The 27,915-nt window shown below is 37.3% G+C and overlaps 2 protein-coding genes across 6 annotated transcripts; one reads left to right on the forward strand and one right to left on the reverse strand.

Annotated features, from left to right (window-relative positions):
- Positions 1–22,456, forward strand: ccdc187 (coiled-coil domain containing 187). 3 transcript variants are annotated; one of them, XM_051096047.1, is made up of 12 exons: positions 1–245; positions 1,370–1,460; positions 8,961–9,023; positions 11,000–11,129; positions 11,356–11,446; positions 15,420–15,498; positions 18,746–18,861; positions 20,103–20,180; positions 20,259–20,372; positions 20,977–21,065; positions 21,145–21,230; positions 21,317–22,456. In XM_051096047.1, the coding sequence occupies exons 2-12, from the start codon at positions 1,412–1,414 to the stop codon at positions 21,478–21,480; spliced, it is 1,059 nt and encodes a 352-aa protein (XP_050952004.1). In that variant the 5' UTR covers positions 1–245; positions 1,370–1,411; the 3' UTR covers positions 21,481–22,456. The 3 variants fall into 3 exon arrangements, with proteins under 3 accessions (XP_050952004.1, XP_050952002.1, XP_050952003.1); XM_051096045.1 differs by lacking the exons at positions 20,977–21,065; positions 21,145–21,230; positions 21,317–22,456 and adding an exon at positions 16,981–18,062 and having other exon boundaries at positions 20,259–20,333; XM_051096046.1 differs by lacking the exons at positions 1–245; positions 1,370–1,460; positions 20,977–21,065; positions 21,145–21,230; positions 21,317–22,456 and adding exons at positions 3,976–4,083; positions 16,981–18,062 and having other exon boundaries at positions 20,259–20,333.
- Positions 22,457–23,168: 712 nt separating this feature from the next.
- On the reverse strand, positions 23,169–27,688 carry tnfrsf9a (tumor necrosis factor receptor superfamily, member 9a). Of its 3 annotated transcripts, none has more exons than XM_051096064.1 (9): positions 27,548–27,688; positions 26,844–26,988; positions 26,182–26,298; positions 25,860–25,997; positions 25,696–25,768; positions 25,537–25,604; positions 25,409–25,456; positions 25,147–25,302; positions 23,169–25,052 (listed from the first exon to the last, which is right to left on the reverse strand). In XM_051096064.1, the coding sequence occupies exons 2-9, from the start codon at positions 26,980–26,982 to the stop codon at positions 24,922–24,924; spliced, it is 870 nt and encodes a 289-aa protein (XP_050952021.1). In that variant the 5' UTR covers positions 26,983–26,988; positions 27,548–27,688; the 3' UTR covers positions 23,169–24,921. The 3 variants fall into 3 exon arrangements, with proteins under 3 accessions (XP_050952021.1, XP_050952023.1, XP_050952022.1); XM_051096066.1 differs by having other exon boundaries at positions 25,147–25,284; positions 27,548–27,686; XM_051096065.1 differs by having other exon boundaries at positions 25,147–25,287; positions 27,548–27,680.
- Positions 27,689–27,915: the final 227 nt, after the last annotated feature.

The following is a 27,915-nucleotide window of genomic DNA, read 5'->3' on the forward strand; positions in this document are numbered from 1 at the left end:
GTGAAGTTTGTCCGCGCTGGCTTCCCATCCCTGTGGAAGCTTTCATGCCATTGTCTCGTTGTCAAAAACAGTCTGTCTAGTCGGAAACTTTGAAACGGGGTAATTATAGTTCAGGCTTGTTTCAGACACAGCCAAATTCAAGTATGAGCTTATGAGAAGTGAGAGTTTTTCGAGTAGCCTTAGTACGCAACAAGTAGTTGAGCATAGAAAAGAGCATTTGTAGAGAAGAGAAGCGCGCAGAGCAGGTAAGACACTGTGTTTGGTGTCTATAGTGAATCATGTTTTCAGTGTTTGATGATCGTGTGATGAATCATTGTGGTGTAAAGTCGTGAGGAGTGTGAAAATCCATTTACCTCACTGTCCCCATCCTGTCACTTTTGCTGGTTTGTTTGTTTTAGTTTCGTTTGTTTTGTTTCGGGGCTCTTTTGCATTAGCTGCTTAGTCGTATATTTTGTCTTCACACAGTGTTCATGCTTGCTGTCAAAGTGTGTTATAGCAAAACACAATTTATGCTCTAATGGAGTCATTATTTTTGTCGTTTAAGTCTGAATTTGAATTACTTTTAAAGCAGTAATGTATTTATTGTTTTAAAAAGGTATTTTTATGATTAAGTTTGCATTTATTTACCGGTCATTTCTTAAATAAATGGGTGTTAATGTACTTTTATTTTGTTGGTGGTTCAATGCAATGACTTATTTACTTTGTCTTATTTTATTGATGATTTAGTAAGGCATTTTTTAACTTTTAGTTATAACTTAGTTTATGTTTTGCAGATTTTATCCCTTATTCCTGTTGTTTCTTTTATTTTACATTTGATTTCTAAAGAGAATAATAGTTTATTTTTTATTATTATTGTATTTGTTTTAAGTACAATATTATGAATAATAAATGAATTATTTTTAATGTTATTAAAATGTGTTGTAACATGCAAATGTTTTAGTAGTGGTTTGTCAAAAGCTTTAAATTAAGCTTTTCTAAATAATCATTTTAATGAGCCAGTAGTGAACTGTATCTGTTGGGACACTCACAGTGACCAAGTTGCATTGGTGAGAACCAGAAAGGCATAAGTGACATTTCACCAACTTTACAGGTGGGCCAAAACAAAAATTTAACCATAATTTGATATGACTTTGTGTACTGATTTCAGTCGTTCATAATAAAACTTTGTACACTCATTGATGACAGTATACTTTTGCCAGTAGAAAGAGCTCATCAAGAGCTTTTATTTGATTATATATATTATATATATATATATATCTCCATTTCACCCAAAATGTCACTTACGCCCTTCTGGGTCTCATCCCTCAAAATAAATTACTTTGGCCCAGTCAGTCTAGCACTAACCAGAGTCCATCTTTCATGATATTAGGTGTTGCTGAATGGAATGAGTTGTTGAGCGGTGCCAGAAATCATGGCAGAGCTGGAGGTGGATCAGTCCAACCTACCCAGAGTCCAGGAGGGTAAGACCTGCCTGACATGCATAATGTTTGTACATTGCAGACCTTTTCAATTTCGATGATTGTTATGATGCAAAATATTCCAAAATTTGTCACATCATTGTCTGCTTGATTGTTGATTCTGATGTCTGAGATTTTCAGATGTCTCATTCTGATGTTATATCCCGTGTGCTGCATGTTTTTGCTGATAAGTCTGAGATCTGATTAACATTCCAGACGTCTGCTATATATCTCAGAAGCAAAAAAAAGCTGTCTTTTCTTTCCCCTATTGGTGAAAGAGCCTTTCCACATGACTCTTTTTGCTCTAGTATTGTCTCTCGGTGTAAAAATCCTGAATAAAGGAACATGACCTAATGCTCTTTTGTAGGGGGAAATGTTGATGATGATTTCCCTTCCGTTCTCATTCTGTACACAATGCTTTCATTGTTTTGCTTCGTGTTTTTAACGCTTAACAAGCACTGGGTATAGAACAAAGACCCTATTAGACCATCATACTGCCCCTGTATCACCCAATTAACTAATGTCTGTGCCTTACTATGCCGTGTTTTTTCACATTGGGTTTATCGCCTTATAACTTGGCCTGTGAGCAACAGTGTTTTCATTTCCTCAGTTTGTTTTCAATACTAGTTCCCCAAAGCACTGTGCAATAAATGTGTCCGAGTGAGCTGTCTTTGTCTTCACTCTTGTTTTATCAGTTCCCGTGGGTGTGTTTTTGCCCTGGTAGCTCTCTAATGTAGTCTTGGGAATGCTGTCTCTATACCCCAGTTCCCTTGAGAAAAAGCAGCCTCTTTCCTCTCTGCACTTTAACCTCTTTGCATCCTTCACTCCATGCCTTCCCTGAGCCTTTTCCTTTTTATGCCGTGAAACTTCTCCCCAGAAAGATATTTATAAATGTCTGGTACACTCTTAAAAATAAAAGTTCTAAAAGGGTGTTTTCGCAGTGATGCCATAGAGGTACCATTTTTGGTTCCCCAAAAAAACTTTCAGTGAACAGTTCTTAAAATAACCGTTTTGAAGAACATTTAAAAAATCTAAAGAACCTTTTTCCACTGTAAAGAACCTTTTCTGCATTTGAAAGTTAAGAGTGTAGCGGCACATTGAAACTATGTATTACTGTTCAGATGTTTCGGGTCAGTAAGATTTTTTTTTTTCTGAAAGAAATAAATGTTTTTCTTCAGCAGGGACACATTAAATTAAGAAATATCATGAATTTACAAAACACTTTAATTTTTTTCTAAGTATCAAGTAAATACTACATGTACACTACCAGTTAAATGCTTTTGAACAGTAAGATTTTTAATGTTTTTTTTTTAAACGAAGTCTCTTCCAAGCCTGCATTTATTTGAACCAAAGTATAGCAAAAACTGAACAATTTTGAAGTATTTTTAGTATTTAAAACAACTGCTTTTTATTTAAATATATTTTAAGATGTAATTTATTCCTGTGATTTCAAAGCTGAATTTTTAGCATCATTACTCCAGTCACATGATTCTTCAGAAATCATTCTAATATTGCTGCTAAAAAACATTTTAACATCATTACTCCAGTCTTCAGTGTCACATGATCCTCTAGAAATCATTCTAATATGCTCATTTGCTGTTCAAGAAACATATTTAATATTTAAAACAATTGAGTACATTTTTCAGGATTCTTTGATTAATATAAAGATGCAAAGATCAGCATTTATCTGAAATAAAAAGCTTTTGTAACATTATACACTATACCATTCAAATGCTTGGAGTCAGTATAATTGAAGAAGTTATAGAAATTCTTAATACTACAAGGATGCTTTTAGTTGATCAAAAGTGATAATAAAGACATATAATGTTACAAAAGATTTCTATTTTAGATAAATGTTCTTCTGAACTTTCTAGTCATCAAAGAGACCTGAAAATATTCTACTCAGCTGTTTTCAACATAATAATAATAATATTAATAGTAAATAATAAATGTTTTCTGAGCAGCAAATCAGACTATTAGAATGGATTCTGAAAGATCATGTGACTGGAATGATGATCATAAATATTCAGCTTTGAAATCACAGCAATAAAATACATTTTAAAGTATATTCAAAAAGAAAACTGTTATTTTAAATAGTAAAAATGCTTCAAAATTTTCCTGTTTTTGCTGTACTTTGCATCAAATAAATGCAGTAGTGCTTTTAGACTTGTAGTATAGATGGTCAGATCCATTTCAGACTTCCTGTCTCAGTTCAATAGTCTGTCAACCACTTGATTTGCATGCTGTGACTGCTCTATCTAATGTTTTAAATGGTTGTATCATGTTTTTAAAGTATACACATATGCTTCAAACATACGTTTTGCCTGTTTTTGTAATTTGAGCGTGTCTTTTTGGCTTCTGTAAAACTAGTTCAACAACTTTAGATCCACACCCTCTTGCCTGCCAATAGACTGAATGCCCCAATCAGACACCTGAATACCGAGGTCCACTAAACAACATCGCTGCTAAAACCGGGTCTGCCGGCTCAAATCCCTCCTACAATTAAAGGAGTGTATGAGTACAGGTTAGCAGGTGTTTAGACTGTCGAGAGTGACGATAGTCATTGTCGATAGTTTCTCCCTCGTTGACTGGATAAAAGCGGATAATCGTTTCAGCATGTGAATCTGTGAGTGTTGTTTTATTTTGTTGACTGCATATTTAGCATGAGCCTCTTTTTGTTAGGGTTCTGGAATTCCTCAGCTGTAGATAAAGGTGAAACAGAAATCCCCAGCACTGCCTTTTTATGGGGGAGGATACTGCTGTCCAGAGTCTTATCAGTTTAGGTGTAATTTGAAGAATGGATTGGTGTTTAGAAAGAAGTTTGTGTTTTTCTGACCAAACCTCCATTCTGTTGTCCTTGTGTTATCAGGATTGTTTTGACTGAAGGAAACACACAAGATGTTTTTAATAATTGGCTGTAGGCTTATGTACTTGGCTAGCATTCTAGCATAGCCTTCACATGTCTTATGCTTCCTGAGAACAGTAGCTCTGATTAAATGAGACTGGTAATACAACTGAAAGCCCAGTCATGAATCATATATTGCATGTAAACACCTCAGTCTGAAAAAATTGCTAGATTAAACTTGATCCAAAAGAAACTGATTGAAATAGGATCTTAAATCTGTTAAATTTAAGAACATTTTCGGTCACACTTTAGTTTGGGGACCAATTCTAACTTCTAACTATGACTTTTGACTCAATAAATTTCTATTAATTTCTATTAGTTCCATTAATGTTCAAGGTTCTTCCTGGAACCATCGATGCCAATAAGAACCTTTATTTTTTAAGAGTGTATGGTCATGCAGAATAAGGCATTAATATGTGCTTAAGTACTAGTAAACTGCCAAAATGCATTAATATGCATGCTAATAAACAACTATGGTTAATATAGAGAGAATTGGTTCCTGAAGTGTTACCTAATTGTCATGTACTCTATAGTACTCTAAGATGTTTTAGGTTTCTAAAGCATTAAACAGCTGACCAATGTTGCGTTTGTTTGATTAAAAATACAGCAAGACAGTAATGTTGTGAAATATTTAATCCAAAAGTAACTTTTTTTTTTCTATGAAAGCTTCCGTGAAGCAGAATTTTCAGCATCATCTTCAGTGTCACATGATCCTTCAGAAATCATTCTAATGCTTATTTGGTGCTCAAAAAACAGTTCTTATTATTATTAATGAAAACAGTTGTTATGCTTAATATTTTTGTGGAAACTGATAAATTGTTTCTAGGATTTTTTGATGAATAGAAAGTTTAAACAGCAATTATAGGGCCCTATAAAATGTTTTATTTTTTTCCAAAATCTTTTATTTTTCCATTTTAATTTTCTGGATTCCATTTTTTCCCGTTTTAGTTTTTCTCAACTCCTTTTTAATGGTTAAATTTAATTTTTATTATTAAAGAGCATGTCTAATTAATTAAAATCATGAAACTTATACAATTTCACATCAGTTTGATAAAGGTTTAACAAAAATGACATGTTTAGGGCCCTATGAAATGTTTTATTTTTTTTTCACCATATAGCATGTCTAATTATTTTAATGCATACTTAATTTATTCAAATATATTCTTAAAATAGCCTTATGAAAGGTTTTTTTTTACCCTCAGAAATCCTGTGTTGTGTATTAAAAATGTTCTGGTTATCAAATGAAGGCATAAAACATTAATTTCATTTTTTTTAAATTATTGAAAATTAAGCAAACATTATTTTTGGCAAAGGGGAATTTACTATTAAAATTAAAACATGGAAGAAACGTTGTGTGATTATACCCTAAAAAATTATGTTTGTTTCGTTTTAGTAGTAGTAGTAGTAGTAATAGTAGTAATATATATCTGGCACAGTGTCTTAAAGTTAAACCGGACTTTTATTTTGACGGGTTGCCGTGTCTACCTTTACGTTTCTATGTGTATATGATATAACGCTAGTTTTCCTAAAATGGAACGGTCAAATGCTCATGAAGTGACTCTCAGCAGATATTGTTCATGTATTTATGCCCTCATTTAGTGAGACGACAGACGCTGAAATCACTACAAGCGTTACTCGCTCTTCAGTGTGTGTGTAGTAAACAAAACCGCTCGTCTGCTCCATTCATTAAAACAGAGACAAGAAGAACATGCAGGATTCACATTTAAATGGTATTTTTGCGGCATAATATTTACAGATATTAGTTCATATTACGGGTTGATTTAAGAGTAATGACCTACTTTTGATTAATTCATTAAAACTTCCGTGACATTCCACGTTATTCCGTGACATTCCGCGACATTCCGCGTTATTCAGTACATTCCATTTTTATGACTGGATTCCGCAATTCTGTCCATGTTTTCCGCATCACGGAAATCATAGAACCCTACAATTATTTTAAATGGAAATCTTTTGTAACATTATAAATGTCTTTACTGTCACTTTCGATCAATTTAATGCATCCTTCCTGAATAAAAGTATTAACTTCTTTAAAAAAAAAAAAATCTTACTGGTCCCAAACTTTTAAACAGTAGTGTAGTCTTGCATTTTGCATGTCATTTATAATGCAACATCAAAATGCTTTTTCTGGCATATGTTTAGATATTAGCAATATATAGGGTCCATAAATATTTTTGCAGTGTATTTCTGTTGATGTTAGCATTCTTATCATGCCCTGTCCCCACGGAGTGAGTATGTTGGCTGCTGGACAAAACAAACCAGCTACTGAGTCTACAGAGCCACTAGATGTCTCAAAAGAGGACAAAGTCACTGCCTATTATGTTTTGCCCTTATCTGTACGCCTTTCCAAAGTAAACCCCGCCAATCTCACTATCCTTCTGCTCAGCTTGTGTCTTTTTTTCTGCTGCTGGCACATCTGGAAACCATTCCTCCTGTGTGCAGGCGTATATGTGTGTGTGGATGTGTGAGGGCATTGTTGGGAGGTGCTTGTGATACCTGATACAGGTTATAGCGATATGCAGCAGGTGGGCTCAAGCAGAAAATACATTTGTCTTTTTGGATACTGAAACGGTGGCATTTTAATCTGGGATACCCCACAGAAGGATTGTTTCTCACTGCCCACAGTTTTAGGGGGTCAGTAGTTTCACCCCCACCAGACGGATGGCTGGGCCTCACAGCTATACATAGATTTCCACCAGCTGCTCAGGTCAGAGGTTGTGCTGAAGTCAGTATGTCTCCATTAGGATATTATGGTCATGCTACTCTAATTCAGCATAATTGCTGAGGCCATCCTGAAGTAAAGCAGATGTAGAGTCATTTGTGTTTCAAGTTTCAGTCCTGTTGAGTGTGAATCTAGTAGTTGCACTGATGGGGTGGCTCTTGATTTAGTAAAACGCTCCGTTTTACTGCTCTCATGGTCTGTAATGTTCTCCGTCCCGACCGCAGGTCCAGCACCAGCGCTAAAGCCTCAGACTCCAGCTGTTGTGTCAATTACAGACCGTATTCCCCTCAAAAACTATCTGCGACTCAGCCGCCCTGTAAATCTCTGAATTTGAGGTTGTAATTTACTAAATTTAATTTGGCAAACACTTTGTGGATATCCTGAAGGGCGGCACCACAGGACTGTTGAAGTTTTGTTGTCATGAGTGTTTATGAGAGCTGTATATGTTTGTTTGGTAACTCCAATGACACTGTGTCAATCTAAACTACTTAGCATTCACCACAATAGTGTTATACTGTAACTCCTTGAGGGATTCTGCAGTGTACAGAAAACTGAGTTTTTTTAGTTTCACTGAATACAGTAGGCTTTCCTAGAGATAAGAAAATGGCAATGCACAAAATAAACAGAATTGCTCCTTAAAATATCATCCAGCAAATCATCAAAATTATTTACAGTATCTTATGAGGTTTAAGTAGGACTAGTATTTTTTCTGTGACGCATTAGTGCTCCAAAAGATCTACGTTCAGCTTATATATGTGACCCTGGACCACAAAATCTGTCGTAAGTTGCACGGGTATATTTGTAGCAATAACCAGCAATACATTGTATGGGTCAGAATTATCAATTTTTCTTTTATGCCAGAAAGTCATTAGAATATTAAGTAAAGATCATGTTGCATTAAAAAAAATATTGTGTAAATTTTCTTTCAGCTTGAAAGACACTAAAGAACTGTACTTTTCAGTTCACGTGAGCGTTAAATTCAGAGTTCACTGACCTGATACTCTGTGTTTTTGCTTCTTGTTAAAGGAATGTTGTGAGTTAAATATAGTGTAGCTCTATCAACAGCATCAAAATGAGGCTGATTAGTGCAGAAAATAATGCATGGCGAGATCTTCATCCACATAGAACAGTAGTCCTTCGACTGAAAGGACCATTTAGACTATTTTAGGGCTCAAATAAGTAACACTTTACTTATATTTCTGCATTAAATCCTCTGAAATATCTTGGCCCATAGACATAATAAAATGTATTATTTTCAATAGCACGACAGATTCCTTTTAGGATTGCCCTAAAGCAGTGAGAGCCTTCCTGGCTTGTCCATTATTTTAACATAGGGTTTAAAATGAAACATGACACTTACGGGACCAAAACCACAAGTGTAATTTTGTTTTTAACTTTCCAGGGTCAGTTTTTGTCATGCAGACTGTTATTATGGCTTTATGAAATTTGAGTGTCTCGTTTTTATTTAAACTTATTATATAAAGAATTCAAGACTTTTTTAAGGGGATAAAATACATGGATTTTTAGTTTGTTTTGAAATGAGGCTTCACAAATGTGGTGTTATGAACATTTTTAAAAGAGCTTTACTAAAATGACCTAAAGTGACTTCTGAAGACATGAAATAACTGTGTTGTCTCTGAACACAGTCCAAATGTCTGCCGTATTTTCTCTGACAAAGTCTCCAGTTACAGCCTAGAATGGCTATAATTTATGGTTATAATTCTACAGATACTATACTTTTATAATCTGAAGTGATCATATGAGAGATCATATGTTGATAAGATAAGCAGCATCTCTCATAGCCTGTTAATTGTTAATTTTCCTGCAGTTGTATTGAGTGTTGTTTTTCCCTCTGCAGTGTGCCAGTGTTTTTCTGTGCTGGAGGATGGAGCCCTAGCTCATAACCTGCAGGAGCAGGAAAGTAAGTCCCATTTCTCTAATTTCATCTGCCACACCTAAAGCATTTTAATGCAAGTTCGAAATCTGTTTTCTCAGCCTTCACACATTCAGCTGTCTTTTGTAAACTTCTAAAGCATGCCGGTGTTCTAACACCTAGAAATACAAGGGCGTTTCAGTACATAAGGTAACGACCTCTCATATGAGTCAATCTGCCTGGTTAACTGAAATATCCTGCCTGCTAAGAGTTTGGTTTTAGACTGTTCACTGAACAGCAATTCACAGAACAAATATGTAAGTTAGTGTTTTGCATCTTGGCCTTTTACCCACCTCTAAAAGTTTACATACACATACAGTCTGCAAAATGTTAATTTTACCAAAATAAGAGGGATCATACAAAATGCTTGTTAGAAAATAGTAGTTGAATTTATAAAAATGACCCTCTTCAAAAGTTTACATACATTTGAGTCTTAATACTGTGTTGTAACCTGAATGATCCACAGCTGTTTTTGTTGTTGTTGTTGTTGATGTTGTTTTTGTTTAGTGATAGTTTTTCATGAGTCCCTTGTTTGTCCTGAAACTGCCTGCAGTTTTTTGTTTTTTGTTTTTTTTTTCAGCTTTTTTGTGTATTTGAACCCTTTCCAGCAAAGATTGTATGATTTTGAGAGCCATCTTTTCACACCGAGGACAACTGATGGACTCATGCAATTATTACAGAAGGTTCAAACACTCACTGATGCTTCAAAAGGACAAACAATTAAGAGGCGGGAGTGTTTTTTTTTTTTTTTTTTCCCCATTTAGTACTGCCTTTCAGAATTTACGGAAGATACTTGCATGTTCCCTAGAAGAGAAAATAAGTTACATTTACCCTGAATTTCAAATTCAAAAAGTTTTCAGCCCCGGCTTTTAATGCATCGATTTTCCTTCTGAAGCATAAGTAAACGATTGAACCTTCTGTAATAGTTGCATATGAGTCCCTCAGTTGTCCTCTGTGTGAAAAGATGGATCTTAAAATCACACAGTCATTGCTGGAAAGGATTCAAATTGTGGGACCTGAAGGATTTTTCTGAAGAACAGCAGGCGGTTTAATTGTTTCTGACAAACAAGGGACTCATAAACAACTTTCACTAAACAAAAAACAGCTATGGATCATTCAGGTAACAACACAGTATTAAGAATCAAGCATATGTCAACTTTTGAACAGGGTATTTTGTATAAATTCAACTATTTTCCCTTGTGGACTATATGTAAACGTCTTTTATGTGAAATATCTTATTTAGGTCGGTACAAAATAAAAACTAACATGCATTTTGTGTGATTCCTCTCATTTTGGTAAATAATTAACGTTCTGCAGACTCTGCAAGGTGTATGTAAACTTTTGACTTCAACTGTATATCAGATGATCTCTCTGTGCATGTGTGAAGTTCTTTGTTGCAGTAAGGATGAATGAGGTCTTATGTTATTTACTGTTATTTACATCATGTCACATGTTTAGAAATCATTTTTGAGGTTTAAATATTCTGATATACACTACAGTTCAAGATTTTGACAAGATCTATATTTACCAAGGCTTAATTTATGTAAACAAAAATTCAGTAAGCACAATAATGATATGAAATATTTTTACAATTTAACTGTATTTTAAAATGTATTCAAAATGTAATTATTCATGTGATCGCAAATCTGAATTTTCAGGGACCATTATTCTAGTTTTTAGTGTCACATGATCCTTCAGAAGTCATTCTAACATGCTGATTTGCTGCTCAAGGAACACTTATCATTATATTAATTTTCTAAACAATTGCTCTGCTTAATATTTTTGTGGGAGCTCTGATGCATTCTTTAATGAATAGAACGTTAAAAAGAACTTATTTGAAATAGAAGCCTTTTATAATCTTAAAAAATGTCTTAACTGTCACTTTTTTAACCTTGATGAGTAAACATATTAATTAGCGTATCTTCCAAGTTGTCTTCTGTAACCTTGCATGCTTTCTTCAACAGTTGAGCAGTACTACAACTCAAATGTGCAGAGGAGTCAGCTGGTGCAAAAGGACATCAGAGTAGCCAAGAGACTCCAGGATGAGGAGGAGCAGAGAGCTCAGATGCTACAACACCAGGCCACTCGCCAACTGTAAGATCACCCACACTCAAAAGACTAGTCACACCACTATCAGATATGACACTGTCTGTTCATGGTTGTATAGTGCTTATCAGCAGTTCAGTAGCTGATAGCATGTCCAAAGTCCACTACTGTCCAAAACCGTGATGGCCTCAGCACTTCCTTCTTACATTAAAGGAAACAGATGTGTTTTTGTAAGCTGTTTTCATTATATCAAAGGTGTTTTTGTTCTTTTAAGGGAGGAACGAGACTCAGAATACGCACGCATGATTCAGGAGGAGATCCAGCGGCGTGCGGACGAAGCCCGGAGGAGGGAGGTAGAGGACGAGGTGTGTAACTCCGGGCTCGGTAAACGTCACCCCTTCTGTTTTTCATTTACACCTCTGAACCACTTTGTCTGAGGGATCAAATGGATCAATAATTAATGAGTCACTGTGGGACGCCAGTGAGCTGATGTATTCAGCTAGTCTCCCGTGGAGTGTAAGTGCTGGCAAAGACCACACGTGAATAAGCACCAAGCTGCTATAAAGCAAAAATCACACTCATACTGTGCATTAATCAACTTCAGATGCATGTAACTCCAGCCCAGCTAAAATAACCTCCCTGGGGACACAAAAAAAGACTTCCCTTCCAGTCTTCTAGTTCAGTTAGTCACAAGCAGAAAAGCTGAGTGTGGAAATGTTCTCCTCCAGAAATAAAAGGAAATCTCTATGGATCTGCAGCTTTTTTGGTGAGGGCTTTGTGTTAAGGGTCCTATAAATGTTACAGCAGTTCGTTGTGTTGGAGGTGATGTGGCATAGTGGTTAAAAAGCTGCAAGTGATAATCCGTGAAGTTTAGTCTAACCACCATTGTGCCCTAGTGCTTAACGTCTGGTTGCTCCAGAGTGAGCTGTCCTCATAATAACTGTACTAAAAGTTGCTTTAATATTTTAGCAAAAATAAGAGTTAAGCGGTTCAAACAGGTAGCAACAAGGTTTCTGAGTCTGCCAGGAAAAATAATTAACTTGTTCAGCTTTTATTTTTTTCTTGAATGTTGTCGCTGCGAACCTTAATTAAGGAGTCTTTTGTTCAGATCTGAAGACAGACGCCTGTGGGTGTTACTGTGAAAATCAAAGCCTAAGTGTTTTTGGGAGTGTCTTGGGAGTGGGAGAGTCCCAGGTGATTCAGGTGGAAAAGCTGAAAATTGTTGGCTCAGCAAGTGAAATAAAAACTGAGTCAGAACATTGGCACAGCAAGTTATTAATCACAGGTGTTTCAGAGGTTTGGGTTCCAGATGAATCTGAGTCAACCTGTCTGTGAGGCATTTTAAATTATGGTTTCTTACTAATTCTGAACAAGCAATTTTTGGCATTCGGGATATTTTATGATTCAGAGTTATATTGCGAACATGATCTCTGTTCCCACAGGCATTTTTGAGTCATGGAAGAATTGTGACTTGACCTGCCAGCTTCACTGCAGAAATCATGCTCTGAACGGGATAGTTCACCCAAAAATTTTAATTCTTAAAGTCTTAAAGGATAAGTTCACTTCCAGAATAAACGTTTCCTGATAATTTACTCACCCCCATGTCATCCAAGATGTTCGTGTCTTTGTCCTCAGTTGCAAAAGAAATTATTTCTTCATCTTGGATCACATGGGGGTAAGTAAATTGCCAGGAAATTTTTATTCTGGAAGTGAACTCATCCTTTAAAGGAGAACTCCACTTCCAGAACAACAATTTACAAATAATTTATCGTTCAGAGCCCTTTGAAGCTGCATTTAAACTACATTTTGGAAGTTCAAAATCGGGGCACCAATGAAGTCCATTATATGGAGAAAAATCCTGAAATGCTTTTCTCAAAAACCATAATTTCTTCACAACTGAAGACAGAAAGACATGAACATCTTGGATGACAGGGGGGTGAGTAAATTCTTTGTGAATTGTTGTTCTGGAAGTGGACTTCTCCTTTAATTACTCCCCTTCAAGTCATTCCAAATCCATAAGACCTTTGTTCATCTTCAGAACACAAATTAAGATATTTTTGATCAAATCCAAAAGCATTCTGACCCTTAATTTGTGCTCTGAAGATGAATGAAAATCTTAGGGGTTTGGAAAGACATGAGGGTGAGTAATTAATGACAGAATTTTTATTTTTGGGTGAACTATCCCTTTAAACATTTTCATCTTGTTTTGCAGTAAATATATCTAAACATCCTTAAAACAAAGTAGACTTTTTTGAGAAAAACAATTATTTGCAAAGAATATATCTTGAAATATGTTTTTTTTACCCCAGAATAAACTTTGTAAATTTGATTTTATTTTGTAAGTTTTGTTTTAACAGACATGATAAAATATTAGCCTTGTTATTGTTGCTCAGTTAATATTTACATGTAATTCTGAAGGTATTTTCAAACCTGTGTGTCATATTTTACACCGTTAAGCCTCGCATATTGCACAAAATGTCATTCCGCTGCATTAATTATACATATTTACACCCCTGCAGCCCTGTGTTAATTAAAGCCTGTGAAGCACCAGGTTGCATCTAAATATCATCTCCACATGCTGCTTTGAAGCCTGCGTCCTATCAAACTCATACAGGAGCAGGGAAGAGTAATGTTGAACATAATTCTCACCCAGTCGTTCTAATGTTGTGTACACAAACAAACCTCATCTAGAGGGATGATTTCTTCAGAGTTCAGGTGCCAGATAAGCTCAGAGTCAGAACCCTTGAGACAGGAGCTGGTCCCTGTGTGGGGCAAAATCTCTCAGCGCAGGACAGTGGATTTAATTTGGATGGTGCTGTGAAGTAAGGTTAATTAGAACAGAAGGACACCAGGACTTCTCTGCTGAGAAGGTTAGTGTGACAGTTTAATGCCAGGGATCCCAAGATATGAATTTTTTTTCTTAATAAAGGCAGGTGTGTATTTTCATGTATGCAGATTATTTTATGCTATGTCTGGAAAAATATTAAGCATGATATTATACAAAGTTTCCAGAATTAAGGGACTAGCTATTTGTCATTGTCCAAAACACTTATTATTAATATTATGATTTTTTTTTTTTTTTTTTTTTTTGTAGTTAACAGCAAAGTCAAAAGCATGTCTTTCTTTTTATAAAAAATATTAGCTTTAATTTCAGATTATTATAAAGTAAAAAAAAAAAACAAATGTAAGTTTTACAATAAATACCAATCCAAAGTGTAGTCTTAAAATACATCTTTTAAAAATACATCTTTTCTTTCAAATTTTCCACAGGCGTTTTAGCACCCCCTTGTGACCTGTTAAGGTACTCCAGCGTAAAAAAAAAACCACAGACCTAAACAACTTGAGCTCCTAAAGTCTTGCATTTTTCCATCATGTTGAAGTATGTAAACAGCGTTAGAATCTCAAATTTTAGCTCAGAGTAAGTTTTATGATTGTTGGAAAGAATTTTCACTTTCACTTGTTCTGTCATTGAGGCAGAATTCTGCCATCTTCTGGTTAAAAACTGTAAATTCTCTGTCATATACATGGTATGTTTTCACATCTATGGCTGTTTCTGCAGGAATATAAAGGATGGTGTTTCATAACACACTTAAAATTAAAGGCAGTTAGAAACAAACTTTAAAAGTATAACCAAGCAAGACACTAGTGGCTTTGCTAATCTCTTACAAGCATATATATTGTAAGGGGTCAAGTAATGCTTTTTCAGAAATCATAGTTTGTAGCTTTATTGAAATGTGCATACATTTTTGATCTTTATTTACATAGTACAAAATGTTGGTAGTCATGTGATAAGATGCAAATATATGGTCATTGTGGTAATCATACAGTATTTGATTCAGTTTAGATAAGTTTCAGCCTTACTTTGGCAGAGGAAACTTGTGAGTCATTGTGGTCAGCTATGTGATAAATTGTGTCCCTGATTGCCAGCTTTCTTGCAAGCTGAGCATGTGGTTGTTTGAAGATTGTGCATGGTGGGCTTTTTGCTGTAAGAGCAGGTCTCAAGGCCTTTGATACGTAAGCGTGGAAATTCCCCTCTGTTGACGTGCACAGATCGCTGATGTCTGTGTTGAGTGCATGAGCGGATATATTTTTAGTTACAAACCCACGCTTAGGGTTAAGGGTTTCACCTCGATGTGTCATCACCGAATAAGTGTCATTCTTTTTCTTTCTGACTGGCTGTTATAGTATAATATAGTTTTTTGTTTTTTCAAAAACAATCTGCAGCTATATTTTACATGCTTTTTTATGTAAAGAAATTTGTTTAAAAAACAGATCCTCACTCTCCCAAATGAACATTATGGTCTATAAAGCTAATTTTGTTTGCATTTTTGTTTTTAGGAAATAGCAAAAAGGATTCAGGAGGAGGAAGAGCTTTATCTGAGACACAGGAGCAGTTACCAACATAAAGATGGTAGAGGTAAAGCACTCCTGTGTAACAAAATTCATGGTGTTCTTGAAGTGTTTTAATGAAGTGGTGTAGCTTCAACAGTTTTATTAGGTAGGCCATGCTTTTGTGACAGCAGGCTCATGTTGTGTTCACACTGACAGTGTTTCTGTTGTGTTGCAAAGCTGCACTTCTGTATAGAGAATGAAGTCGCATTTCTAGGTTACTGCATTTTGTAGATTATTAGAAGTGTAAAATCTAAATTACAAGGAGGCCACATGTACATTGACACTGAACCTGAACCCCACAGTATAGCTATAAACTCATCTGGATTGAGTCTGATTTGCTTATTAAAAGCCTAAATTGTGAAAAGTCATGATAAATAGGTTTATAGTGCCATTTTTTTTCTGCTGGGTTTGATATGTAGAGCCCAGCAAAAATATGCTCATCTGAGGAACTACTTTCAGTGTCACTCATGGGAATCAGCAGTGTGTTCACATATAAATGCTGTATACTGTTAAAATTGGCGGCATTCACATCCTGAAGACAAAATGTGTGAAACTGGTCTTGCGCATGATTAAAGACGTTCTTTTGCATCTCTTTCGTTTACTTTGAAAACAGCAGCTTTCTTGGAGAAATGAGTAGTAAACAAGATTATAGTAAGAATTTATTTTCAAAATAACATCGTGACTATGTCTCAATGTCTTGTCACGTGTTTTTCTGTGTCTAGTCAAATGGTTGTTTCCCGTAAAGCATCTGATTTACTGCAAAATGTGACACCAAGGGTGATGTTGACACCTTGGTGTCTTCTAATTTCTTACAAAGAATAGTCCATCGTCTTTAAATAAGCAAATTGTGAATATTAAATCTGCTGAAATTATAGAAAAATGCTGTTTAAACATGCAGTGTATTGTTATTGCATCCATCATACTGCATGACACATATAGCCAGCTGCTTTGTTTGCTTTTTAAACCCCACAGACATGACATCATCTGGGATGATGACTGTCCCAATGTCCAGTTCACTCATGTTTGTTTCCTGTTTGAAAAGTTCTATGGTTACGCCACATCTTTTGCGTCTTAGAATAAAACCTGAATCTCTTTAATGGTATAAACAGAGTTTCAAGAGAATGTTAAGTTTTCCTTTGAATGTACTGGTTTCATTCATGTTTGCAAGCTTGATGGAGTTTACACTTCTTTGTTTGGTGAAACAAGCCCAGATAAAGTGTATTTCACCCTAAGATGAAAATTAATTTGGGATATTTTTGGGGTGAACTATCCCTTGAACCCAACTATCCCATTGAACTTTTATTGGCGTACTAACCAGGCCATGAATCACCCTGAATTCAGTGAAGCTCCATTTTTTTTCTCATGTATTGCATGTTTTAATGGTTCATTTGTCCTTTTTACTTCTAAACAGAGCTTCATATGTTAACTGTTTTACTCTGCATTCCCCAAACTCTAACCATTTCCCAAATCCCCTGCTTTTATGTTTGCATGGTTGGCTTTACTAAAGAGTCCACAAGCATTCCTGCTCGTCCATACTTACCCCGGCCCGTTCATGTACCTCACAATCGGTCTCCAACCAGAAGATGGCAGCACTTCTCCTCGCCCACCTACTCGGACTCTGAGGAGGACCTGATTGAGTACAGTAGGCCTACAGTCACACAGCACGACAGTAAACGCACCGTAGGGCAGAGGAGGCTGGTCGGCAGATCTTCCATAGCTCATTCGGAGCAGGACGACAAGAGCATGACCAGCCAAAGCAGCAGCAGATCTTCACACCTGTCAGGTGGATGGGGTGATGTCATCAAGCTCATAAAGAACGATATGAGTGAGCAAGGCTACCTCAGCCACAGCTCTGAGGATGATCTCTTTGAACCCGTCTATAAACTTGAGAAACTATTGCGACAGAAGCAGCAGGCTGAGTCAGGGCTGAGTCGCCACAGCAGCATGAGGGAGGATCGTAGCAGTGGTCGTAGAGAGAGTTTTAGGGAAAGGCATGTTCATTTCCCGGATGAACGGAGGCACAGTTACCTTGGCAATGGTTGTAGGACTTATGAAAATGGTCACAGGGACCCTAGGGAAAGAGTTCAGTGTTCAACAGGGATACTAAGAGACGATCATCCACAGCTCAGAGAAACTCAAGGTCTCCACACTCAAGCTCAGGGGTTTCGACGAAACATTTCAATGCGACGCAGTTATCATGGTAATGTTAGGCGGACATCGGTACGTGAGGGAAGCAGGACGTGCACCATAGATGATTCTAACTTGGCTAGACCAAGACCCTCAAATAATGCTCCCTTGCTGCAGCCTAGAGTGCCACAGTTGGAGTTGAAAGCGGAGGATCGTTTGCAAGATATGAGAAATTGGGAGATGGCGAGAAGCAGAAATGCACGGCAGAGAGCTCGATCATTAGCTGAGGATGAAAGGAGGATAGACCAAGACCACAGGCATGGAGAGCATAGGGTGAGGCGAAGTCAAAGCGAGCGCTGCCAGACCTTGAGGAAGAGAGATCGAATACAGAGGAAGAGTTGGAGAGGGAGGAGAGACGGATACAAAGACTCCAGTCTTGCAATGGGCGCTCTTCCGGAGCAGGTAACCCCTCTCTTGAGCTCTGCAGTGTGGCTGAGCTTGTCCCTACATCTGCTCATTGCTTTCCAATCATCCCCAATCAGTAAACAAGAACTCCTGTCCATTCCTGTGTGTTTCCGGTGTACGTTTTGGGAGTTGAGACAATTTTTTGGTGTCATCTGCTTATTCTCAAGCTTGATCCCTTCTCCGGTGAGATTAGATTTCATTCTTGTTTCTCAAAAACCTTAATCTCATTTGCTTTTCTTTCTCCTAGAGCAGCATCAGTTGTTTTCTTCTTCTCCGTACCTCAGCGTTAAATATTCTTGGTTCTTCTTGACTTGTCTTGCATTTTTTTTTGATTTGGCTCTTACTTTGTGTGTTCTTTCAGGGTTGTAATCCACCCAGTAAGATTCCTAAAGAGTTTAATCAAATGGACATTTAACGGCCTCAGCCAAATGTGTCCAATCGTGTTCCTGAAGGGCAAAAATTAGCTCCAGCCTTAATTAAACACCTGAACCAGTCTTCAGGATTACTGGAAACGTCCAGGTAAGTGTGTTGGCGCTAAACTCTGCAGGACAGTTGCCCTCAAGGAGCAGGATTGGACACTTCAGGTTGTGGCCCAACTGGCTGAAGGTGATGGTGGTCTGGAAACCCTGTGTCTCCTCTCCACATTACCTGGTTGTGATTCTGCCCTTATTACCTGACAGGACCTGCTCCTAGGAGTGGAACAGCTGCTCTTGACCTGGGACAGCTGGAGCAAGTGCTGCTGGATGAGGAGCTGGCCCGCAGGCTTCAGGAAGAGGAAGAGAGATTGGCCGAAGAGGTGAACTACAAGCACAAATACATCTACCGCAGTTTTGATATATGCCACTGTCTCCTTAATCCAGGTGTGCCCAAACTTTGTCCTGGAGGGCTGGTGTCCTGCAGAGTTTAGCTCCACCTGCTGGGAAGTTTCCAGTATGCCTAGTAAGAGCTTGAATAACTGGTTCAGGTGTGTTTAATTGGGGTTAGAGCTAAACTCTGCAGGAGACTGGCCCTCCAGGACTGACTAATTAAACACACCTGAGCTAGCTATCATTCTCTTACTAGACATGCTAGAAACTTCCAGGCAGGTGTGTTGAGGCAAGTTGGAGCTAAACTCTGTAACACGCCAGCCCTCCAGGACTTAGTTTGACCTCTGCTCTTAAGAAATTGGAGTGTCAGACAAAGGAGACATTCAAAATGTCTAGTGTTGAGGGGCTCCAGGAATGTGAATGAAAATCACTGGTATATTGTATGTACCGGGGTAGGCAAGTTCGGTCCTGCAGGGTTCAGCTACAACCCCCCAAAAAAATACTCACCTGCCTATAGCCTTACAGTGTGTTCCAAACTGGATACGTTGCCCTTCAAAGCACATTTCGGAGTGGAAACAGTCATGACTGGCATTTTGAAGGGTCGTTCCAAACCAAAGTGCTGAAAACTGGCCACTTCAAAGGGCCTTTCGGAATTAAGGATTTCGAAGGGTACAACTGACTACAATGGACTCTTCGGCCCCCATGATTCTTTTCATGATGACGGCTTTGTATGGGCATGGCATGATGACGAAGAAGGGCACTTCAAGAAACAGTTGATTGGTCCCCTACACCCTTTAACCCTTCTAAACTCTCGCTCCAGAGGGTAAATCCTTTGAAGGGATTTAGGGGATAGGGATGAGCCCTTCCAAATGGAACAGAGGGTTAGTAATCCTGAAGACATTAATTAGCTTGTTCAGGTGTTTTTGATTAGAATTGGAGCTAAACACTGCGGGACTGCGGCTCTCTAGGACCAAACTTGTCTACCCCTGGTTACATACCAAGCAGTCTTGCTCCTGGAGGGCCACTTCCCGCCAAGTTTAGCTCTAACACACCTGCCTGTGGGTCTGTAGTGTTCCTGATTAACTGTTTCAGGTGTATTTACTTAGGGCTAAAATCTGCAAGAAGGTGGCCTCCAGGTTCTGCCACAAAGTCTGTTTAATATCCTTATCAATAACAGTAGCAAAACTTCCTAAAATTAGACTTACGCTGAAAGCTTGTTCTCTTCTTTCAGACACCACAAGAGTCCTCACCTCTTAGAAGGGACTGTCCTGTTGGAGATTTCAGAGCGGCGCAGGTTGCTCAAGATGAGGTAAACAGAGCTTAAATGAGAGGGCTGCTTTCCCGTCGCATAGATAGGTCTGAACATTAATTTGTTGTTTTCCGACAGGAAATTGCACGTTTCATACAGAAACAGGAAATAAAGGCTAAACGGAGATCTGGTGAGCTGGAACCTGTTCGAGAATACAGGGATAATGACAGGAGAACAGCATGTGACAGACAGGTAGCCACACTTTTAGGCTGATGATACACAAGGCAACTTTTTAAGCAATGTTTGCCAAGCAGTGTTGTTTGGGCACTTTCCCATTGAGAATGGGCAACAAATTGCTATCAGTCGTGGGCCCTGTATCTCACCTGATTGCCCATTGATGGCAACATTCCCCAGCAACATTGTTCAAAAAGTTGCCCTGTGTTTCATTAGCCTTTGAGGGACACAAATTTTATTTTTGTGTAATCATGTACGCAGTACTAACTATCCACAAATTCCAACCATCTGAATGTACCAAATTTCAGCTCTGCAGAATTGCCTTGTCCATGCATGTCTTTGGCACAGTTCCTACTGAAATTAGTGCTACTGAACTGGTTAAACATTCCTTTTGCTGTGCTCACATGAAGTGAGCATATGATTCATCAGTATTATCACATGTATTCTGTGGAAATATTGATCTTTCAAGGATGATTCACACTTGCTCAGCAGATTCTAACAAATTGTAAAACCCTACACGTGTTTGTTAGACCAGAGTTAACCAGCCTTTAGTGGTCATTTTGTAGTAGTACAAAGAAATTCCAAAATAATTTTAATTATGAATTTTACTGCTTGATTACAGAGACGGAGACTGGATTCCGAAGGTCTTCAATCTCCAGTTGATGACTTCACCCCAGACAATCAGCTCACAAGTCACAGTTCCATGACAATGTAAATCACTATTTTCTCAAAAGAAATATGGCTTAATTTTTCAGGAAATATTCTTTAACTTTTTTTGGTGTCACCACAGGCAACCACAAGCCATCAGGAATATTGCTGAAGAGCTGGACCCCACTTTTCAAAAGAGGGATGCAGCTGAATCAGGCCAAATTATTGGTGATTTCATTCATTCACATTACACAGACAGCTTCTAATATATTTATGATTGGTATAAATAATAATAATTAACTGTTAATTTATAGATTCCTGTCAGATTCAAACGTCAGAACAAGTAGGTTTGTACAGCCCCTTGGAGGAACCTACTTTTGTGCCCCCCACGAAGCGCCAGAGTGACAAACAGGGACGAGTAAAGCCCAAGGAGAAAAAGGAAAATGCAAAACAGAAAGAAAACTGCAAGCAGCAGTGATGCTGGACATATAAAAGTGTGAAATCAATTGCAGTAATAAATTAATAACCAAATTAAATTAAAGAAATGCATGCATGCCCAAGCGGTTTGGGGCTTTCCAGTCTTCTGCTTTCTCCAAGACTTGGGATACAAATTAAACTTGAACTTGCAAAACAGGGACACTCCGTCTAGATAATGCTGTTATTAGTAGTAAACATCTGTCATGTCATGCTCTCTTGATTTGTTTGTTTCATTTTTATTTAGCAGCTGGTTAAAGGCTGCTATGTGGCCACAAAGGGAAAGCTCCCACTACTAGTACATGGCATTACACATTTGACTTCTGGGAAAACCTGAAATGATACTGTGCTTTGATAAAGGAAGTTGGCACATGGTTGAGTGAATCTTTTTGGAGTTTTTCTTTTTTGCATGGCTCTTGACCTCTTAAGATACTCTTATCAGGCATTCTTTTTGTATTGCTTGTACTTTTTTCTTTCTTTACCTGTTTTCCAAAAACTACACTACTCTTAATTTGCCCAAAGTGTTATTTTAATTTCTAATGGTTGCCTTCATTATGTAAGAAGTTATGTGAACTTTTTGCAGAACATTTACATTGTAGAAATTAAACGTTTACTATTCTTAATATTTTAATAGTTTACGAGACTGCTTTGGTTTGAGCCATGTTCCTTCTTTGTAGTGTACATCAGCATAGTCTATATATATATATATATATATATATGCAGTAGTTACGCCAGGCTGGAGGAAATGAAACTTTTTTTTTTTGTACTGATGCTGAGCGCTAACATTTTATATGTTTTCATCGTATTCAGTACTGTTATGGCAACAGTGTAAATAATGTGTTGTCATAAATCAGTAGGCATTCATCGCCTGTATAAAGTTTAAAGAATGCTTTGTACAGAAGACACAAATTATATATATATAAAATTATAATATCTATATCTTTCTTGATGTACATCAATAAACACTTTTTACATTTACAGCAGAAATTGTGTGGATTGAAATCTGGACTGTAGACAAAGGTTAAGACTTTCCCTAATTACCAACAAATTCATGAAAATCTTTACGGGAAGCACCTCAAACATCAAATTCCAGTGAGGCCTTCTCTCTTCCCACAAAATGAAACTTGTGTGTAAAAAAGGGATTTTTTATTTCTTGTTACAAGAGGTAGATTTGTTTTATAAACAGGATTACTCTGTATAAGGTTTTACACAGTAAACCTATGGTGATGTATGAACTGACACATTAAACAGGCGGCTGACCTCTTTTTGACCGTTAAAGACTAGCACCATTATCACATAGATTTTTTGCCCACCAGTTTTTCCGCTCCATTCTCACTGCTGCTTCGCTTATAACACCCTGACAAAACATCGCCCTGGAGTCCAATAATGTGAGCTGATAATGTCCTCACATGTATGTGTTTGCCTGAGTCTGCGTGGGAGAAAAATGAAGCCATAATCCAAAATGATTCAGCGTGATTCCTATGTGAACACTAGAGTAATAACATTACAGATAATGTAAATATTTTTCAAACCAGGTCATCAGGGAACTCCCACTGAGTCAGCTGGATATACAGGATATACAGTCCAATAAACAATCATTTTTAGATTAGATTAGACTTGTCTGAAGCTAGTCTCTTCAACTGGTTTATTAACCTCTGTTCTCAATGAGAAAAATGTACAAGAAATCATCCATGTTTTGGCAGTTTAAGAGGATTTAATCCCCAAAAACTTGTTTAATGACCTCAGTATCTACTCCAAAAACACAAGGTATTTACCTGCAGGGAATTCTCTAACACAGACTCAATGACCTCTGGGGCAAGGTGGAAGCTTTGATTCAAGGCAAATTGTTATCATTTAGCCTACAGAACAAGCTGTGCCACATATTATAGTGCAACAGTTTAGTTTATTTATCCTGTAAGAGTAGTTGCAGCCATTTGTAAATTTTACGGGTCTGGCCTCCGGGCTCATCCGCGTCAAGCTATTTTTAGCTGTACAAAACAGCTCATTTTGCTGCTTGATATTGCACTAATGTGTCTTACCATACTATTTTTATGTATTATCCTAACTATGAACGCATAATTAATAGTTTGTAGTGCAAACAGCTTTAACGTTTACTTCACGTTGTTTTTCTTCTCATTTTCACCTTAATGAACCGGGTACAAAACAGCTCGTTTTGCTGCTGGATACTGCAAATTGGTGTATCTTGCCATATTATTTTACTTATGAACAAACTGGTTTGTAGTGTAAACTGCTTTACCGTTTACTGTTCTGCTTCTCACTAAACCGGAAGTCTCGCTCATAGGCTTACTTCTGCGTTGAAAAATAAGGCGGATGGGGCTTTTAACACGAGCCGGTTGTCATCTTTTGCGTGTGAAGTGATGCGAAGTTATGAAGAGCCATAGATGTGCATTTATATCTATGGTTATCACGCTTGAGGGAGAAAAATGTCAAACAGTGACGGAAACACGCTGACCGGAGTGATAAGACTATTTTAATACTACTTTTACAGTTGAAAAACTTCAAAAAAGTCTGTTTATTAAGGTAAACCGGATGGTACGGTCAGGAATAAATAAGCCCAATTGATGCGTATGAGCGAGACAAGCTTTCATTTAAAGAGTTCATCCAGTAAATGATATTATGGAAATAAGAAGTTTAACCCCGGATTTACAAATGTAGCATGTGAAACCGTAGCCGAAACCTAAATGCCCAGGGTAAATTCCTAACCCCAAATAAAGAATGAACTGTGAATGAATGACAGATGACAAGTCATGATTTTGTTAACCCAGGGTTTAGAAAGTTCTGAGCTGACAATTTTACTTATCTTTACATCCTATGTACATAACAGTAAAATGCACCAAAAAAAACTCTTGAGGTCAAACGTTTCATCAGTTCACTTCCTACATGACACGGTCAACCACATTTACCAAGAATTACTCTGCTCTTTCTGCTTATTTCCAAACAGACAAAAAAACAGTTGGCTGAAGAACTATTATTAAACAAAAACAGTTAAAGTGCAAACATGCCATTTAAACAGGCCCACTGTTCTTCTGTATCCTCTTTGTTCTTGGCCCAAAGAGCATTTTTTAAAAGGTGCTGTTTTTAACAGAAAAGTGGGGAAGCCCACCAGGGTATTTCAAAAGGGCTTTGACCTGAAATTGTGACGCAAGCACCAGTAGATGACGCCTACTCTTATAAAAGTGTTACATGTTGTCTGCTACTGCACACCTACGTGAACAACGTCTCATCTTCATGTTTTAGGTGCGCTATACTTCAGAAGTAAAAAACTGATATGTGAAAGTTCACTTCGTCCATTTTGTTGCTATTAATCACTGATACACTAGCAGAGCATATTTCACAGTTTAGTAGATGTTCAGTGGTTTTGTCCTCTTGTTCTTGTGGCAACGGTAACAAGGTAAAAAAATAATATAAAGGCTGTCCAGTGAACTCACACTATGAGTTTAGACTCTGAGTCTTGCGTATTGATGGACTCTGAGCTGCCACCCTGTTCTTGCTCAGGATGACGAAAACTACAGTCTTCCTGCTCAACAATCATTATCCTGGACTCATCTGAGCGGTCTAAAAGAAAGGAATGACAGTACTGTAAATTCAGACATCATTATGATAGGTAGTTTTATTCTAGAATAAATGGACATACAGATTTAAATGGTACCTTGGTCAGGGGTATCAGTTTTTGGCTTCTTCTCTGTTTTCTTTTGTGCCTTTACATATGCAGCCACTGATACTATGATAAAAAGGACAACCAATCCTGCCATCCCTGCAGCAATGAAAACTGGAAGCCAGCTTGTTTCTTCTAGTAGAAAAAATCCTTGAGGTTAGAATATGATATTCATATTAAACATATGAAGTCCAATAAACTTGAGCACTGCTCATGTGTTTTGGTTTTTTTTCTTTTACTAGATAATCTCATTTACCATTCTCAGTTCTGTTTCTCCCAGAAGGTAAGGTGTTTGGATAATATTCTGTAACAGACACAAATACATTAGATTATGCAGCAGTTGCTTGCCATCCAAGTTGTTCTATTCCTGTGTTTTCTTCTTACCTGTTAAATGTGTGCATGTACTGTCGCTGGTAGCATTTCCTTTGACCAAAGTCTGTCCATCAGGACAACTAGAGAATCAATAAGAAAGTTTGAATGACTTCTATGGCTAAGTGCATTTCTGAGATATTACATTTAAAAAAACACCCAACTGTACGGTACCTTTTTCTCCATTCTTTGCACATACTGTGGATTTTATCGTTGAATTTTCCCTCTGGACATTTTTCACAAGATCCTGTACACATTAAATTCCAGAATTTAATTGAAAATAATACAGAAAGCAGCTTGGGAGCTTATTAATCGGAAGGGCTCAATTCAAATCTTACGGTCTTTGGTAGGTTGCTCTCCCACTTTGCATTCATCAACACAGAAGGAACATATGTCGTTTCCACACCGATATCCGGCCTTGCATCCACATACAGTATCGCTGCTGGCAGTGCACTGTTTAAGTGTAAACTGATTACCTGTAAACATGTACCAGAAAGATTAATGCTTACTCAGTATGATATGTATACATTATGTACTCAGCATGAAGTACATATCAAAGCATATGATAATGCAGATAAATAAAATAATTTGTCCTTTCATAGCCATACATTTTCATTCAATAAACCAAAACAGCAGTAAGAATGTAAAACTGGATCATACCTATGCACTGGGTACATCTCAAACAGTAAAATCCAAGACTGGTTATGTAAGTGCCAGGTTCACAGGGGGTACAGAGCTCGTCTGGATAGCTTCCACATGTTTCCACCAAACGGTTCCCTGTAACCACAAGCACAACTTGTACACACCTTACACTTATAAATGCATGACTTCAGAACTCTGACTAAAGGGTGTCCAAAGTGTTTTTTCATCTCTTTAAAATCCAGCAATAAAAAAGTTTTGAAAAACATGTTTAGCTGTTTGATGTCATACAACATAACATCTGCTTATCTGGAATGATGAATCCGAAACATATGCTAATAGAGAATGACATGCAGTGAGTCTCATTCATTTTGTAAATGCCGCAAAGGTTTCTAACTGGACATTTCAAGTAAGCATCACAGAGCTGCTTATTTACAGTAAGATTTCTAGGACAACCCTTTGGGTTCTCTAAGGATGGCATATTTATTTTTATGCAATGACAGAACGATTCATGGATTTCCCTTTGAGCGCTAAACCACATCCTTTTCATGTGACACTTTCAAAATGATCTGAAACTTCCTTCACCAATGTGTAATTTCAGTGATAAACTGTAATCCGCTTTATGGAATCTTCAATATTCCAATAAATTCCAATGAAATTGCTGTCAGTTAATGTGTCTGTACCTGGCTTGCATTTTCTGCAGCAGACATTATTTCCTTTAAGATCCCAGTCTTCACAGCCAACTTCAGCACCTATAGTGCAGTTCAGTACTAGACTGAGTATTAGCAAAATCCTTGGAAGTGCCCGGAAAGCAGTCAACATTTCTTCCTGCACAACAAATAAAACAATTTAACAATTAAGGAATATCATTAAGCAATTGTTAATTCACTGTATATGTGATAATTATGTGTATAATACAGTATAATTAATTTTACTGAGACTATAAGGACACTACTGCTTTCAGCAGAGCTGAACTAAACTTGTTTCCTAATGAGTAAACATTGCAGTTTCTGAACTGAACAAAACCAACACTGAACTGACTGTTTTGCTACAGCCGTTTTATAGCAGAATCTGGATTTGCCTCATTTTTTAAGTTTGCAGCATTTATTCTGTTACTTTCCTGTTTAATAATGTGAATCTGTTTTAAAACAATCTCTATTGTATAAAGACTAATTTTTAATATATTGTGCAATTTTAAATCATTAAAATGTTATTCATTCATCAATTCATTCAACTCTTTGTCAGCAGAGAACAAAACAAGTAGTCTCAATGAACTTCTACAATTCACAAATGATTCAATATTTTTAAATATAGCGTAGTTATAATCGTGTAGGCTATACATGATTGGCATTAATAAATTAGTGACAGGAAAATAATATTCTCTTACTGTTTTCAGTGTAGTGGTCCTGGCTCGAAGCAAACGCGCACTAAGATGAGATTTTCCACTTCATCTTTTAAATATCACAAAACAAACGCTGTAGGCGGGGCTTCATTCTAGCTCTGGCACACATACGCTCACATTCACAACGTTAATGTCAGTCTTACCTCAGGCTTTCAGTTTATGTCTTTCGTATCTTGATAGTGTCGTCACGCATTTCACGCCGCGATATAAAGCGTCACAGCGAAATATAATTAGATACAATAAAAGCGAAACTTAGATAGATAGATCGATTAATGACACATCATGACTCAGTTCTACACAGGACTCATGAGCATCACCTGCCATGTCATCCACATGCTCTACAGCGGTTTCCA

Source organism: Labeo rohita, chromosome 23, assembly GCF_022985175.1.
Source record: "Labeo rohita strain BAU-BD-2019 chromosome 23, IGBB_LRoh.1.0, whole genome shotgun sequence".
In the NCBI taxonomy this organism is placed as follows: domain Eukaryota; kingdom Metazoa; phylum Chordata; class Actinopteri; order Cypriniformes; family Cyprinidae; genus Labeo; species Labeo rohita.

Coding starts and splice junctions, on each gene's coding strand:
- ccdc187 (XM_051096045.1), top strand. CDS start 1,412: ATGGCAGAGCTGGAGGTGGATCAGTCCAACCTACCCAGAGTCCAGGAG. Junction 15,499..16,980: donor CCAACATAAAGATGGTAGAG/GTAAAGCACTCC, acceptor GCTTTACTAAAG/AGTCCACAAGCATTCCTGCT. Junction 18,862..20,102: donor AAGAGAGATTGGCCGAAGAG/GTGAACTACAAG, acceptor CTCTTCTTTCAG/ACACCACAAGAGTCCTCACC.
- tnfrsf9a (XM_051096064.1), bottom strand. CDS start 26,982: ATGTTGACTGCTTTCCGGGCACTTCCAAGGATTTTGCTAATACTCAGT. Junction 25,457..25,536: donor TACATGCACACATTTAACAG/GTAAGAAGAAAA, acceptor TGTCTGTTACAG/AATATTATCCAAACACCTTA. Junction 25,303..25,408: donor GAGAAACAGAACTGAGAATG/GTAAATGAGATT, acceptor TCTAACCTCAAG/GATTTTTTCTACTAGAAGAA.